At 39.2% G+C, this 17,670-nt stretch overlaps 1 protein-coding gene across 2 annotated transcripts in view; it reads left to right on the top strand.

Annotated features, from left to right (window-relative positions):
• The first annotated feature begins 1,857 nt into the window (after positions 1 to 1,857).
• Positions 1,858 to 17,670, top strand: part of e2f1 (E2F transcription factor 1) — a 145,149-nt gene continuing 129,336 nt past the window's right edge. For both annotated transcript variants that reach the window (XR_007193370.1, XM_048241474.1), the window contains exons 1-2: positions 1,858 to 2,748; positions 2,967 to 3,069. Coding sequence is in view for 1 of the 2 variants with exons in the window: in XM_048241474.1 (XP_048097431.1) it covers positions 2,518 to 2,748; positions 2,967 to 3,069 (334 nt within the window). In the remaining variant the exon portion in view is untranslated. The remainder of the gene's footprint in view (positions 2,749 to 2,966; positions 3,070 to 17,670) is intronic.

The following is a 17,670-nucleotide window of genomic DNA, read 5'->3' as shown; positions in this document are numbered from 1 at the left end:
TTCATGAATAGTTACAAGAACACATTATTATTTTATAATAATATATGAATTTGTTGGTAACAGTAGCATACATACCTCCATTGACTAATAAATAAATACATAAGATAGCCTGAGATGGCTCCGCATGTTTTTTGAGAGGTAAGAATCTACTTCATCCAAATAGGTGCTTTTTAAAGATTTTAAAAACAGTACTTTGAAAATTAGAAATTTTGAATGCAAAATGGCACATTTTCGTAGAATGACCCGGTGGGATCCTACTAGAGCGGTGAAAAGCATTCAGATGCCTTGGTCCCTTTGACTTAACTTTGGAAGGGCTGATTTTCAAGCATGATGTGGCGTTTCCAGCGATGCAGCTGAAAATCAGCTGTTCCAGTGTTAAGTCAATGGGAGAGCGAGGTGACCGAATGCTTTTCTTGCTCTAGTGGGATCGTGCCGCATAGTTCATAATAATTATTTTGGGTTTACGTTGGCTCACGGTCGGCGATCATTTGGTTTACGTTGGCTCACGGTCGGCGATAATTCTAATGCCGCCATGCATCTTCCCGATATCTTGCCGATTAGCTACCAATCTCCATAAGACATCTCACCGAGGCACTTTATGTCGGGCAGGCACACGCTCCCCGACGTCGGCAAGACCTAATTTGTTGTCTGGATTTTCATAACGTCCAACCGACCAAGATCTAAGCTAATATAAGTCGCACCATTTGCTCACGGTTGCTAATAACTGTGCTGCTAGTAGACAGTGTTTATGCAAACCAGCTCGCCTCGAAATCCCACAAAATCACTGCGTTGTCCCATGAAGATGAGCAAACGCTGAAGAAGAATTCCAAGATCACGGCACCATTGTAACCTCATACTTGTCTGCATTGTGTCTTAATGAAAGGCAGGAGACGTGGAACCAGTTCGTCAGTTTATTATCCTGACAGAAAAGACAATACGTTGGATTCTGTAGCAAGGTGGCATGGATCAACACAGAATGCGTAGCTCCTATCCTTTTGAACTGGGCTCGCCATTTTTATAAGTTCAATAAAAATACAACAAGAATATCCAAATGAAATACATAACATGTACCTGACACAAAAGACAATATGTTGGATTCCATAGCAAGGTGGCATGGATCAACACAGAATGCTAATATGAAAAGGAGATTAAATATTAGCTATTCACACATGCTATTATAAACTTTGATAAAAAAATATCTTTCATGTGCAAAGTCATACAGAAAGCTTGCAAGTGGAAGAAACCAAATCATCATTGTTACATGTGCAGATGAGATACAGTAAATCGCGAGAGCAAGATGTTGGCACAGTGTCATATTCAAATATAAATACAATTATCCCCAACATTATTATACATTTATAACATTGCATCACACACTTTTCATTCTTTCATTTCATTCTTTAAAAAGCAAGCAACACCCCAGCGCCGCCCTTGACACGTCCCCACTGTCCTCCCAAATGACCTTTAACAAATATTCTGACTTTTTTATTCATTATAAATCCAAACACAAATAATTGGTTTTGATTTTGATAAACTGATATGGGGTGGTAGTATTTTATTCGTAAACCGGAAAGGATTTTACATTCTTACAGTCTTCTACCATTACTACTGTAGTAGGCAGGTTTTCCCTTTCTGACAGCATCTATCATATTGATTGTGTCGAGTGTCAACTTTTAATTTGAAACCATTACCAAATGTAGCCCCAAATGTTAACATCCCTGTTTCTACCTCACACAATTCTGACCTTAAGATGTCCAATCATGGTGTAAGAATGTAACACACGTGTCAGTTTCGCGGCAAAATGGATTTGGCGCGTAAACTACAGCGTCAGATCAACAGAGTCAACATAACTATGTGGAAATGTAATAGTTAACGTTAGGCTAGATAGGAAGTTAACGGGGAAGGCTATTTTCTATTTGCTGTATTCATTGAATGCACCCTCGGAAGCTGCACGCAGATCAACAGTCGTAACTCTATTAGAGTTTGTCTTATGGATTGTAGGCTACATTAGTGCCGTGCCGTCCAAATTTAGCGTACGATAGTCACGGATGCGGGAAGTTGTAGCTTATGTAAGCTGTTTGTGGAACGTAGCCTAACGTTAGATGTATGGAATTTGGTTAAGTCTGCCCAAGTAGCCTACTTACTGTACTGTAACCGGTAAATCATTTTAGTGAAGTGACTGGGGGCACATGAGTGATGCATCCGTAACTATAACTTCCAGTACGGTTCAACGTTGTCATGGTGGTAATAGTATTGGAATAATTTAGCCTATGTAACTCTTGTTGCAGAGTAAAGTTGTGCCGCTCCACCGCCGGGAAAAGATAGCTCGCGATATAAACCAGTGAACTATGATGCGTTTCTTGCCTTTATCAAATTTGACAGCAGGTAGGCTGGAACTAGCCTAATGTGCTGGAACGTAAGAAATATAGGCCTACTGATTGTGCTGTGGAATAAACATGTAGGCCTAACTCGTTAGTTTTGTTATTGAAAAAGCAATTACTAAAAAACCTTTAAGCCATGTCTGACACACTTTTATCGGGGAGGAACTCGGAGGATTTACTAGCAGATTTCGAGTCACTAGTAAACTCTGGAGCGTTTGACCTGAGCGACCAGCCAGTTGTGATCATTTCGACTCCAAGTAATGTCGCCTTTCCCACAGTTTGTCCAGGAGACCTATACTTTGTTGCCACGCCCCAAACTTCGACTACAGATGATGAGCGCCTCCGAATATGTTTGGGTCGACCACCGGTGCGTATAGCCTTATCTTAACATATTATTCTATTTTTTTTTTACCTAGGTAAGACTACCTATTGTAAATTGCATAGTAAGGTATTTGTAACTCACATTTTTTCAATCCATTTCTATTTATTATGCTAGGCCTATATATTGCTCAAGACAACTAAAATATGTTTCATAGGCCTATTGTGCAAACCTCCTTACCATGCATAATTCTGGGTTATTTGCAGGTGAAAAGAAAGTTAGATCTTGACAGTGACCATCTGTATAACATCAGTCCAACACCTAAGGTCTTAAATCAAGCTTCTTCAAGCTCCACAGCACTACCAAGAGGTATGGACTTTTTAAGAATTGATAGTAAGTGTATGTTCTTCCTAGGCTTCTTATTATCTATCTATTACAGTGCATGAAAATGAATATAGAGTGTATGACATGTTCAGCAAGTTGTGCACTGTACTGTTATCACTGGGCCTCTTATCTATTATTATTACAGTGCATGAAAATGCACTGTACTGTTCTTCCTAGGCTTCTTATTATTACAGTGCATGAAAATGCACTGTACTGTTCTACCTAGGCTTCTTCTTATTATGATTATTATTACAGTGCATGAAATTATTATTACATTGAATGTTCTGTTATCTGAAGTCTTATTATTATTCTTCTAACCAAAATTCCTGCTGCAATTCAGCTTCAACCGTTTAACGTAGAAACTTTGTTCAAACTGTGCAATGTAGGTCTTGAAAATGACAACTGTGCAATGTACTTCTCGTTTCTGTAAACTTTATACTTTTTGAAATATTAACAAAAATCAAGCTTATTTTTCCCCATGCAAAGTGGTCATAGTGCCAATGCAAAGTGACATCACAACAGGCTAATTAAATTGATTTGCACCTGTGTCAACGGCCAGCTGCTCAAATAGGCCCCCTCAAAGAGTCAATAAAGCTGACTGCACCTGTATCAGCTGCTTTCTGCTCAACTAGGCCAACTGTCTCTGTGCCTCTCCATTATACAAGGATATAAGGCACACTCCATCCAACTCTTCATCCATCCATCTTCAAACCATTCACTTATCAACCCATTAAACTATCCATGAAACAATCTGCCTATCAACATCCAATAAACTTTCTGTCTAACATCCATTACACTATCTACATTCAACTTTTAAACTATCTACTCTGTCTCAGGCTTTGACCCTTTTGTGCCTGTGCCGAACATTCCATTTTTGGTGCTGGATGACCTCCTCACACAAAAAAACTTATTTCTTGAGTATAATACATACCATCAATGGGATATACATACCATCAGGAGGATCAGTTCTATGAAATTATGTAAAATACATATGGTAATGTTGATATAGTAATGAACAGTCTTTGAAAATCCTCTCCAAATGTATCTCCACATTTTTGTCAAAATTTAATTTAATTCACATAAAAATGAATTTTCCTCATATTTCTCTACAAGATAAAGAAAAAAATAGAGTGTATGACATGTTCACAAGTTGTGGGCTATTAAACAAAAAAGACTGAATTGGAATATCATTAACCTTTCAAAAGTTATGATGAATTTAGTGATCAGTGTAAAAAAATGCAGAAAACGGGATTTAGAATGTTGACACATTCTCTTTTTCACCACCAACATGAAAGTATGCATAAAAACTAATAATGAAGTCAGACAATGGTTTAGATTTATTTGGTCTATAAGAATAAACCATTTATTTGTATAAGCAAATACCACAGTCAATAAGAGCCTATACTTAACATTGTTGTAGTAGCATTTACATTACTGTTAATCAGTCATCACTTGATTACACATTGTATTACCTTGTTATGATATGAGAAGTGACCCATACAATGTGCCAAACATAATGTGCCACATGTTGTGAAAAAGGTAAAGAAAAGTGAGATGCTTTATCAGTAAACCATTTAGAAAAGACCACCGCAAAACACCTCACAGAGGTCCACCTCACAAAAACAAAATCAATTCTTGTGGAAATGTTACTAGCTCGAAGTAGGTCTAGCAAGTCTGATATTTCTGTAATTCACAAAGATCAAACACAAATATGCTGACTAAATAGATTGCTAGTTAATTTTGAGTAGCCAGCAGTGTTGGGGTCGTTACTCAAAAAAGTAATGTAATACACTCGTTACTGTAAAAAAATGTAATCCCTTACATTACTCTCTATGGAAAGTAATATGTTACATTACTTTTGCGTTACTGCATTGAAATGTTTCTATGGTAAAAATGTTAATGAAATCGTCCCCTTTTATTATTTAATTAATTACGTTGTATGAAACATTAGCATAATCTAGTCTATACACTACTCCAACCCAGGTTGTGCTGTAGGCCTACCAGGCATTCCTTGCAGAGCTGCCTTAAAGTTCACAAACAGGCACCTCAGTGGTGCTTTTAGAAATTGTGCAAATTCGAATTGCTTTATAGAAGCTCTGCTGCTCTGCTCGCGCACAACTTGCAAAAAATTGAACTGCTTTGAGTGAAGTGCGCTCGCGAGTTGCGCACCTTCTGTCATTAATAGCCTATGTTCTTGTTCACATTGAAAACAATGTCAGCTTGTATAGCACCCTGACATCTTTTTGGAGGCAATTTGTGGTGTAAATGACTTCAGACTAGTCATTAGTTAGTTGTGCCCTGTTTCCTGCTCCCCTGCTCAGTAGGCTATTAAGCTAACAAATAATGGGTTTTATTTTTTGCGAATGTTCTTGTCTTGACTAGAATGCATTCACTACCGCAACATTTTGAACGGCAGATTTTTTTTAAACAGGTGCATTTTTAGCATTTTATTTTTAGCTCTTGTAAACGGCCTGATTGTACAACAAAATAGGAAAGCAAAAAAGTATCATCTAAGCCAAGAAGACCGTCTCAGAGGCAGTGCTCTAGGAGGTGACCTGATTCCACGCATCCTGCTTATGACGGTAAAGCACAACACCGCAACATGCCTCTCCATGGCTTGAGGAGGAAGATTCCGATTTCCTAGTAGGCTATCTCAAATAGAAGAATAAAGTAATCTTTGTTCACACTCTGTTAGTAACTGTAGTGTGATTGCCGAATTTAGAACAGTTACGCGTTACACTACTTGTTACTAACAAATGTAGCCTAATGCCATTACAGTTACACCCAACTCTGGTAGCCAGCTTTTTCTAAGAGTGTAGCAGTTATCATGGCAGTTTGCTGATAATCCGGTGTCTGAAGTAAAATGCTCAATACATCTCCTGAGAAAAATCACACGGACCTAGTCTTGGTTATTTAATTGAGATTTAGTTTTATTTTCCTTACTTTGTCATTCAAGGCCAGGGCAATTTTAGTACAGCTAACGTTTGTGCTCTCAGATGAACTTGAGTCCAGCTGCAGCAGCAGCGGTAGAAGGTCTTCTCGAACTTTCGCGCTTCCACATCACGCGCAACTAAGGATCTCCCAGGAACATTCATCAAAAAAATATAGCCTAAAATAAATATTGTCATTATGTGAAGCTGATAGATTCTGTTGTTCTGGTTGCCTTTTTGTGGTAGCCTATCTGCTGTTGTGCACTTGCGTTCAGAACGCATGCACGAGTGGTGCGCGATGGTCGACTGACAACGAGATTAACCCTTTGCAGACTTTTTCATACTCGATGGCCTTATGGCACAAAAAGGCTTATTGTATGATTATGCTACATGACAGAGATACAATATACCCACCACTGTAATCAGGAGAAATAGCCCTTTCAAATGGTATAAAATATAATTAATAAGTTTGAGGAGAACAATCATAATTTTTAAAAAATATCTTTAAAATTCAACCCCAAAAAACAAGATTAATCTAATTTTTCTCCCAATTTCTATTGTAGATAGAGAAAAACATAGCGTGTATGGGAGATTCACAATTTTGTCCTCTACTCAGTGATAAAAACAGAATCAATGTGTCACCTTTTGTTCAAAAGTTATGATAAATTTATTAGACCTTTGCAGACGGCACGAAACATTCCGTTTTTTCATACTTGATGCCCTTGTGAGACAAAAAGGCTTATTGTGTGGCCATGCTACATGACAGAGATACCCACCATTGTAATCAGGAAAACTAGCTCTTTAAAATGGTACACATCATAGTTAATACATTTGAGTGTATCACACATTGTTTTTAAACAAAACCTTCAAAATTCAACATAAAAAAAAAAGTTCAATTTGTCAAATATCAATTTGTCAAGATGAATCTTTCTTTTCACCTAATGTCTGTCTGATATAGTGTGCAAAGGATAGCCAGTGTTGTGTTTAAGGGCGTAGGTTTGGCCTCAGCTTTGGTGGGGACATTCTTTTGCTGTAAGATACCAGTGCCTTAATGGCGATTTCCTTTGTTATTTCAGACTGTTGGCAATACAGAATATCACAATACAGAAGTGAATCTACTCCATCTCATTATATTGTACAGCAATGCTGCTGACTCCAACTGAATTGACAATTTGACATAGGCCTGATGCCCTGATGCCGTTTCCTCAACCTGCCATCCATCTGTAGTGGTTTGATGCTGTCTTTCCTCCTACCATATTGTATATGATAGTGTCATTTGGATATTATTAATCAAATAATGATTCATTATATTTGAATAACCAACAGTGTTAACTTATTCACATTGCCAACACATTTGTACAGCATGTGTCATAACAATGCAATGACAGTCCTTCAAACGAATTTGGGTCTCCCTTTTATTTCTCTGCATTGTGTAGGCTACACTCAGAAATACATAACATAAACAGAGTAGAAACGAAAAATGTCCAGATCCTATGTTTATTGTGACTTCCAAGATTCTAACTTAAGGTACAGTGGGCATCGCTTTCAAATGACCACTTCATTCGCGCATTACGCGGCGTGAAGCTGCGTGAAGCTTTAGTACCACTTTCAGCCACTGTGCGTCGCTCTGCCACTGTACATCGCTCTGCCTGCCGTCCCTTACATAATTGTTGCCGAGTAATCCCAGCCTACTTAATTCAATAACAAAATAAATCATGCATAATTAAACATTACCTCGATTTAGGCTACTTGGGTATGGCTTAAGGCTTGACTACACGAAAATCGAAATTTGCTGTCTACATTATTGTCAGTGTTGGGGTTAACGCAACTCGCAAAATCAAAACAGTGGTGTGATAATTGAGCCAGTAGAGAAATAACTGTTCAGAATTAATCTGTAGCCTTGGGTAGGCTTCTGCAGAAAACAATGTTGTTGCCGATTTAATACTATCTGGCGACGTTTTTAACAAGCTTCGCAATAGAGGCTTAGACAACTATGACCCACGTTTTGGTTTCAGTAATTAATTTGCCCTACTTCTTGACTGCAATGTAGTCAATTGACTGCTTGACATGTCATTTTTATTTTTCTGTACAATAAACAATTACATCTGCTTTATGCCGCAGAATTACATTCATATTTGGCTGACTGCAGACGCCACCCTTCCCTCCCCATATTCCAAGATTAAGATAGTATGAAGTGCTTTTGTAAAAAATAGTTAAAACGAATAGCTATTTGCAATTTGACAAAACACTGGTCCTCATTTTGCTAATCACGAGGGACGATATATGAGCCTGTTGCATTTAGTTAGATGTCCGAGTCACGCATAATGTTTGAAAACCACTGGCTCGTAATCACAATAATTTAACACACGACAGTTGGATAACCTACTTCATCATGTCCCCATGCCTACATTTTTGTGAGTAGCATAGAGATCGTTAACAACAATAAAGTATGGCTCTCCGTTTGGGACATCGAAAACTTATATTTTTAATAGACTACCGTCGAAGATGCTGACTTGCATCTTGCATTGGATAACACGTTATCTCCACTATCATCAGTCATGCCCCTTGATCAAAGTGGGGAATGAAATAAAAGTTTGAGAACCACTGGCTTAACAAGTTACCTACAGTCCAGAACACAGAATCTGTTGCAATATTCTGATGATCGGGCGATGATATCGGCAAATGTTTGTTTTCCAAAGTAAGAATTTCACTTCACCATGCACCTTCGACAATACCTGGCCTACCTGGTATCATTACAAACATTATTCTGTGTCCTAAAACTGGCATATTTTATGGCATTGTGTCATGTAAGTTCGTTGCAAAAATCTAGAGAAATGTGTGAGGTGGTCAGCGGGGGACAATTGAGACACACATTGGATTGTGTTATTACTTGAACACTCCACACTATCCACAGCTGTGGTAGGCCTATCAGGGGCAGGAGGATTACTGTCAGCGCCAGGCTTTATATAAAAATTCTTCAACAGAAGGCCTCAATGTTGTCTTGTTTGTGGAGCTTTGCTTCGCTTCTGTAATTTCGGCTTCATTGAAAATGAGGGCTTCCCTCAATGACCCTCCGAGAATAAATAAAGGTTGAATGAATGAATGAATGCAGGCTAGCCCAAAATAAAGGCATGTGGTTTGCGAGCCTACAGTAAATAACCCGCCAGAATGTGCGTTGATGATTTTTTACGAGCAAGATGTTTTGGTACCCCTACGCACACTGCATGTTCTTAAATAACAATGATCATCAGTAATATTCGACCATTAATTTGGGTAAATGGGCAAGCGTGACCACCTTGATTGGCTGATTGGCTGATGATTGTAACACGGGCATGATTCCAAACACCTCCCTTCCGATGATGAGTGATAGGTCTCAGAATGCGTGCGCTACACAAGGACGGAAGATGATGAATAACTGGGGCCGTAGGCTATTCACAAAGGCTTTTATCTTACTACTAGGAGTAGGCTACTCCTAAATCGCACTTAAAGATTTTAGATTGGAGTTTTCTCTTAAAAGTTATTCACAAAGCCTTTCAGACAACTCCTAAACTAGGAGTGAGTCTTCGTGGCTATGGATGACGTCATTACTCATGCACGAGCTTGACTGAAGTGACCACCTTGATTGGCTGACGATTGTAACGCGGGAATTCCAAACACCTCTCTTCCGATGATGACTGATAGGTGACAGGTCGGAGAATGCGTGCGCTACACAAGTAGTGCGAAGGACGGAGGATGATTAATAACTGAATAAAAAGGCCTAGCCTAAATGAATAAAGAGTAAGGCAAAACAAATAGCTTAGTAGCCTAATGAAACATAGGCCTATGGATTGATGCAGTAGCCTACCTTTGCAACATTATTAAATTAATCTGTCACCATATCCCTAGGCTACGCTTGCAAAAGAGGAGAACATTTGAATTTGATTCACAATGAAACGTTACATTTCATTTACATGTTAACAATGAGTAGTTTTGGTTGTTGTTGGTGGCGTTATTGCATCCCTTTTATGAATGCAAAATTGTTCCCTTGCATTGGAAGCTCCTGTTGCGATAGGCTATTTCAAAACATCGAACGTAAAATGCCACATAAAAGCTGTTTATGAATAGGTCTCAGTGAGTTAGGAGTCCTCTCGACTTAAGCTGTCTCAGACTTAGGTGCTACATTTAGGTCTAAAATGCTTCGAATTACTTTTTGTGAAAAAATTAGAGTCCTAAAGTTAGAGTGACACGCCCATTATTTTAGGAGTTGCTCCTAAATTCGCCAGTTAGGAGCTACTTTTAGCCTTAAAATTCTTTGTGAATACGGCCCCTGAATAAAAAAAGGGCCTAGCCTAAATGAATCAAGGCAAAACAAATAGCCTAGTAGCCCAATGAAACATAATGGATTGATGTAGTATCTTTGTAACATTATTAAATTATTCTGTTACTATGCCTACGTTTGCAAAAGAGAACATTTTAATTTGATTCACACTAATGTTACATTTAATTTACATGTTGACAATGATTAGCCTAGTTTTGGTTGTTGTTGGCGGCGTTATTGCATGTTAGTTATGCCTACAATGCAAAATTGCTTCCTCGCGATTGGAAGCTCCTGTAGCTACATAGGATTTCAAAACCGCTGGTTTGTGAATAGGTCTGTGAGTAAGGAGTCCTCTTGACTTCTTTTAAGCTGTCAGAGGTGGGAAGGTGTGATTTTTTTGGGGGAAGGGCCGGATTAACTGGGCACAATTGTCTGATGGCCCCCCTTCCCCCCAGTCAACGTGAATCGGGTGGTTAGTTAATAGGCCTATCGTGAAGATTTTTCCTGCCATCTAAGGCACGAGCGCATCTGTGAGGCCAAGCCTCACCAAGTAGCTCGTTTGTTTACAACTAACATTCCATTTAATTAAACTGCTTTATAGGCTATGCCGAAATAGTTTTCAACATTTTGAATATTAGTGTCGGGTGAATTGAAATGTTCTCAAAGTAGCCTTATGGCTGAAAGCTGAAAGCTGCTTGGGACCCCCCCCCGTCAAGCAATATAACCATACAAACGCGCTTCCTGCACTCATTGTTTCAAAAGGAGTAATTTTGGCTTTGTCTGAAGAGCTGTGGACGGCACGGCACGGAATGCCCAATGAAAATAAATTAACGCAACGCAACACAACACAACACAGACCCCGCTTCTCTCGCGTCAGTCACTGACATGAACGAAACACAGAACCCGCTTCTCTCACGGCAGTCACTGACAGTAACCTAGAATAAATGCATGGGGAAAAACACTTCCCCATGACAAAGACATCGTAAAACACTGAAAGTTAATATTTTGTCACTAGCAACATTCATCTGTCCTTTGTCAAATGTATTATGTTCCAAGCGTAATTCTGCTTCATAAAGTTGAACAAATACATTTGCTTATTTCACAGAAAAAATATAAATAGCCAGTCTACAGTGCAGAGTTGGTAAGTTATGGTAGGCCCACCTGCAGTGAACATACAAACAGGGGAAATTATTTCTCTTGCAGCTGAGTAGCCTCAGGTGCGCACGACATAAGACATAAGGCCGAACATGCAAGCGCCAATGAATCGTGCTCTCATGACAATCGCTACCAAAAACTTAAATAGGTTAACATCACTCTAAGTTCGCCTTCAAGCAAGGAAAACGATGATTTGAAGACATCTGTTTAGTTGGAAGGGCAAGGGGTAGCAACAGGGCAACACAGAGACAGGCCCGATGGCAGGGCTGTTTTGAGAGTATTAAAATATGGGATATTCTACGGAAAACATTAAAACGGCAAGACAGCGGGAAAGTAAAAATACGTGATAAACACGGAAAAAGTTGGCATGCATTGTTTCGGGTCCCCTGCACAGGGATTTTTGTCATACTATTAATCACATATGATTATTTGTGAAATTGTTGCAAACAGAGGCGAATGCATTTGAAAAGGAAGGACTGGTAGCATGCAAGCTCACGGAAAGATTGATTTAAGAACGTTATCACAAAGTGTGTGGCTGTGGCGCCGGGCGAAGACAATTGGCAGGGGAGGGTCATGTCTTTTTAACAATTCTGTCGGAGGGTCATTGAACAATTTCTAGCAGACAAGAGAGGGTCATGCAACTTCCAACTGAAGCACTCAAAATTCCTCGGTGGCCCCTTCAATAAATAACGATCAGTCCCTAGATTGCTGCTGGGCTATATGTCTTGGTTCTGTTAACAACTCATTGTCAAACGCATAGCCTATATCAGCGGTTGCATCCATTACAAACAAACATGCAATGTGAACGTCTGGGATTAGGGAGAGCACTAAATGCTCTACTGAATAAGCACGGTCAAACCTTTAAATGAAAAACACTCTTTAATAATCCAAAAAATAAACCGCTAATGAAGTAAACTTGTGACCATCAAAAAATCGTTTATCGCTTGTAACTCCGTGATACCAGGACGAACAGGAAGGCATTTGGATGAGCAACGGAGGTTGATATGCTCCATGTTTTGTCCAAACTGTCTATCATCGTTGCACTCGAGAAAACCGAATGTTTCATTCGTCCCGTTTCAATCGTCCGTTGTACCTACTCAAAACGCAGATAGAACCTTATTATTCTAAGGTAGCGAAATAGCGTTCAGCATGATTCATGCTCAATTAATTCCCCTGTTAAAGTGTTCGCCTTTGTAGTTTGGTTTCGTGGATAGCCTATGATAAACGACTTATGGCCAAATATGTGAAATCGTTAAAATACAGTAGGCGATAAACCCGGAAAAAGTTGACAGTGATTTTTTCATAATCACTTTTGAGGGTCATAGAAAAATGTATTGCTGGCGAGGGAGGGTCACGTCTTTTTGGACTAATGCTCCCAAAACTCCTCCGTAGCCCCTAAATAAATAACGAACAGTCCCTAATGAAGTAAACTTGTGACCATCAAAAATCGCTTTATAAGCCTGTAACTCCGGATAACAGGACGAACAGGAAGGCATTTGGCTGAGCAACGGAGGTTAATACTCTATATTTTGTCCAAATGATGTCTGTCTATCATCGTTGCACTCGGAGAAAACCAGAATGTTTAATTTGTCCTGCGTCTCTACGGCTGCAAACGGGATTCACTCGCAGTTAATCAAATATTTCTTTATTAGGGCAGGGCAGGCATATTTCTGGCTATTACATTATTTCTAAACCAGTCTGCTAAAGTCTGTAGTGAAGTCTGTGTAGGGTTTTCCAGGCTCCATTTCTTTTTACGAGACACCCTGCTCACTTGAGCCATCTACCGGTAGTTTGGGTTGTTGCAGCCGCCTCACTGGAAAAAAATACAAATGAAAGTCGCTATGGATCCCACGCTACGGACCCAGAAAGTGAAGCTGGCCAAGTCGAAGCACTGCCCACTGTAGGCTAATTAACATTCAGTGACTTGGTCATCTATTGTGATAGCGCGACTTCTATGCGACCGTGCTGCACACCCCTAATCAACACTCCTGACCTTGGTTGAAAGATTACAGAAGCTAGGTTTATCTTTAACAATATCCTGGGTAACATATGCTATCACCAGTGAATACTATTTTTCCACAGAATAGAATCTGCATAATTTGAAAGCCTGGTCACTACCACTGCTAGCTTGTGTGGCTAGTTATTTTGCTTACTTACACTCTGCTTTATGAAAAAGCTTCGTATGTCCCCTTTCTTCTTCCTGCGTGGCATAGCTGATCTACACACCACAAAAAGGGGTTTGTGTGTATGCTGAAGGGAAAAATTGAATATCAAAATGTTTCACTCTGGCCTTTTATGGGGTAGGCCTATGTATTGACAGACAGCCCTGGTAACTTACCATTGTCATTGACACACCCGCTCGCTTGACTACCAGTGCAAGAATAAAGCAATGTGTGTGCAGCATGCGTGTCAGATAACCTTTCCCCCTCCCCCTCGGTTTTTCAGCCAATCAAATGACGACGTTTCTTGTACTGTCGTGCTGGCTGTCGGAATGATCAGCAGCACAAACGAGTTCGCTAAAATTTTGGTGGGGACAATTTTGTCATCTTAAAATATTGGTTAGGACTAGTCATGAGCGTCCCACCCTAAATCTACGCCCATGGTTGTGTTCTCCTCAGTGAAAAAAACAGAATCAATTTATCACCTTTGGTTCAGAAGTTATGATTAATTTACTCATAACAGTAACAAGTAGAATTTTTAAAGAGTAGAATGGTTTCATTTCCCGGTTTGGCATCTGACCTGATTAACTGCTTCTCCGTGTGCTTCATTCTACTATGAAAACAAGAATATAGACAGACACTGGCACATGTGTTAGGTTTACGAAAGGGGAAATAAATCATTATGACCGCCCGGAGCTTAAGCCGGCGGATCATATAGGTTTAGTCAGATTTTTTTTTTTTTTTTTTTTCTTTTTTCGATGCCCAAATTTCCGTCCAATGATTCCCGGACACTGAAAGACCGGGGTACACAAAAACGGTGGACATGTAACCCCACATGGATAGCATGGAACCATCGTTTTTCGTTTTGATCTGTAGCCCCCGCTGAATTGGACCCCCGAAAGGAGGGTAGGGCAGACACAGTTTTCTGTGAATATCTCGAAAACCATTAGGGTTTAGGAGGACCATTTTTTTTTTATGTTGATCTCAAGGGCCCATGTCAACCCATTCCATAACCACTCATTTCATGTATAGCCACCTAGTTAAACACAAAAAAGTAAAAAGGAGGTGGTGTAATTGAAGGTATCTGTGACCTAACATAGTCAAAACTGCACAAAATTGGAAGTGTAGGATCATTATGACACCCTATGTATGCACGCCAAGTTTTGTGGAATTCCGTTCATGGGGGGCCACACAATAAATTAATTTATGTTACTATACACCAACTGGCCTGTAGGTGGCGGAGACAGTTTTCTGTGAATATCTCGAGAACCGTGGGGCCTAGGAGGTCCACCTTTTTTTTGTATGTTGGTCTTAAGGGGCATGTCAACCCATCCCATTACCACTTATTTCATGTATAAGCCACCTAGTTAAAAATTAAAAGCAAAAAATTAGGTGTTTTCATCTCAATATCTCTGGCTGACAAGGTCAAAACTGCCGCGATTAAAAGAGTAGGATCATTATGACACTCTCTGAATGCATGCCATGTACTTTTCGTTCATGGGGGCCTTACAATAAAATAATTTATGTACATTTAGTGGCGCATACACCAACAAGGATTCCCGGACACTGAAAGACCGGGGTACACAAAACTTGGTGAGCATGTACCCCACATGGATAGCATGGAACCGTCATTTTTCGTTTTCATCTGCAGCCCCAGCTGGACTGGACCCCCGAAAGGAGGGTAGGGCAGACCTGATTCTCTGTGAATCTTTTATGGTATGTTGGTCTCAAGGGCCCACATCAACCTGGCTCATAATCACTCATTTGTGATTTGCCCCCGGTAAAAAAATGAAAATCAGTAGGATTAAAAAGAAAGCCAAAATAAATATTCATCATCATCATCATGGCTGCATTTTTCAGTATTGGCGAGAAGTAGTTCGTTTGTCCACTAGATGGCGCATCGTTGCAGTGAGGCGTAATTTTGTTGGAAGTTAAAAGTGGGTTGGAAAAAACAATGGGCCTTCATTACAAGGACTGTAATTTACCGCAGCCGAACATCTAATAAGGATAGGGGCGATGTTCACATGAAGTGTAATTCCCATTTCTTCTTGAAGCGAAATAAATCTGAGGATGTTTATCGGACATGCTTGGTTTTACTGCGGATACGTTAATCTTAATAATATCAATAAGGACCTAGGTAATGTTACCGTTAGCGTTGGTTGAGTGATGGAGGCATTTGATTTATTGCATTTTGTAGAAAACTATAAATCGGGTTATACCAAACAAATGTATAGCACTGTTTGTATCTTCGACTGTCATTTATTGCGCGTGCTACAAAATCATTCTGTGCAATGGAAGATTTACCAACGTTACACCCGGTCTGATACAGTTTTATATATACATGTGAGACTGAGATGCCTGTTTATTTTGTTTTAAGAGTCGCGTTACGAGGTGTGTGAGAGGTCGATGTGCTTTGATTACAGCTTGGTAGTTGTAGTCTGTGAAATTAAAAAGCGCATTATTGAAGTATCAAACAATGACACCTTCATTTCATTATGGCTGCTTTAGCAAAACACCTTAAGCTACTGTGTAGTGGGTCCCATTTAGAAATTACTTTCATTAGCGCTTTCCTTGACTCATGGAGCTCGCATGAATGTTATTACAACTTTTAGCCCGCGATACTTGACAGTTTAGGTCCAGCGATACTGTAAAGTAAGCCATTGGTTTCCAAAGGAGATTTTATTTATTAATGCCAGCATAGCCTAGCCTATTGACAATTTATGTTGTCAATGGGCCTATAAATCCTACCTGTAGCTTAGGGGAAGCTAACAACTTTCTATTAGGATCTAGTTTGTTGGTTACCGTTTTGTCATAACTCCCTGATGCATTTTTGCATTTAGAATAGCCAAGTGTATATCTCAATCGGAAAATTAAACAATATCAGTTGCCTATGGACTAGGATGGGTGAACCCAGCCTGATCTGCCCAGCTATTTATTTTTTGATTTCTTAAAAGATTTGAGCTTGGTCTGATGAAAGCCAGACTAGCCATGGACCTCAGTTAAACAATGCAAGGGAACATGAATCAGCCTATATTTGCACTAAGCAATAGCGGACAAAAAGCTCTTCAACTTTGGCCCACGTTAAAATGTGTATGAACAGTCTGGCGGCGCATTTTCATCAAGGCCCATTTGGACATGTCAGTTATTTGCACCACTGGTTTTAGTTTCAGACTAGGCTACTGTTAAATTTGTGCATTAACAATAGCGTTTCAGACTACTGTTATTAATTTGTGCATTGACAATAAAAGTATTACATGAACTAAAGATGACTAAAATCTTATGTAGAAGAAAAAGAAACATTCACAAAAAATCCATCCATCCAAAATGACCTTTGTTTTTTTGATAGCTGTTGAAAACGGCATGGAACTGACAGAGATGTTTTTGTTTATAAATACATAAAAATAAATAAATAACATTATGCTGATACCTTTTGCTTTTCCCAAATACAATGTAGCCTACAGGTGTAAGTGACCTTTCATCAATCCAGTTGCAATGGATGAACTGTGATGAACTGCCCTACTTGTGATTGTTTAGAGATTTTAAAAGGTTTATAACAATTCTACATCTTCTTTGGCTATTCTACAATCTATTCACCTTTTCAAGCACCAGTAGGCTACTTTCTGTGCAGCCCATACCTTTACACTCAGGCATGCCAAACAAGCATACACAAAAGTTTCAAGAGTGGGGATGGAGTAAAATATGGAGACAAATTGAAGTGTGATTTATTTTTCCTTGACGGATGTACAGGACTGGCCCGGTCATATTTTGTACCGCTATCCGAATTTTATCTAGTTTATTTTAGAAAAGTCTTAAACAATGTGATTAAATATCCAGGAACAACAACTTCAGGTAAATGCATAAACATATGTTTACAAACATGCAGTAACTATTAGAACTACAAAGAAGACTGGCGTAGTGTTGCATTTCTGTAATGTCAATGATGTTTGCAAATAAAAAAAAAACTACAAGAAGACAACAATATAACAAATCAACAAATCTTACATAGTAAACAAAACATCAAATTCATACTAACATTCACACACAT

Source organism: Alosa alosa, chromosome 4, assembly GCF_017589495.1.
Source record: "Alosa alosa isolate M-15738 ecotype Scorff River chromosome 4, AALO_Geno_1.1, whole genome shotgun sequence".
In the NCBI taxonomy this organism is placed as follows: Eukaryota; Metazoa; Chordata; class Actinopteri; order Clupeiformes; family Clupeidae; genus Alosa; species Alosa alosa.
Note: the sequence above shows the minus strand (reverse complement) of the source record. Positions and strands in the feature narration are given on the sequence as shown.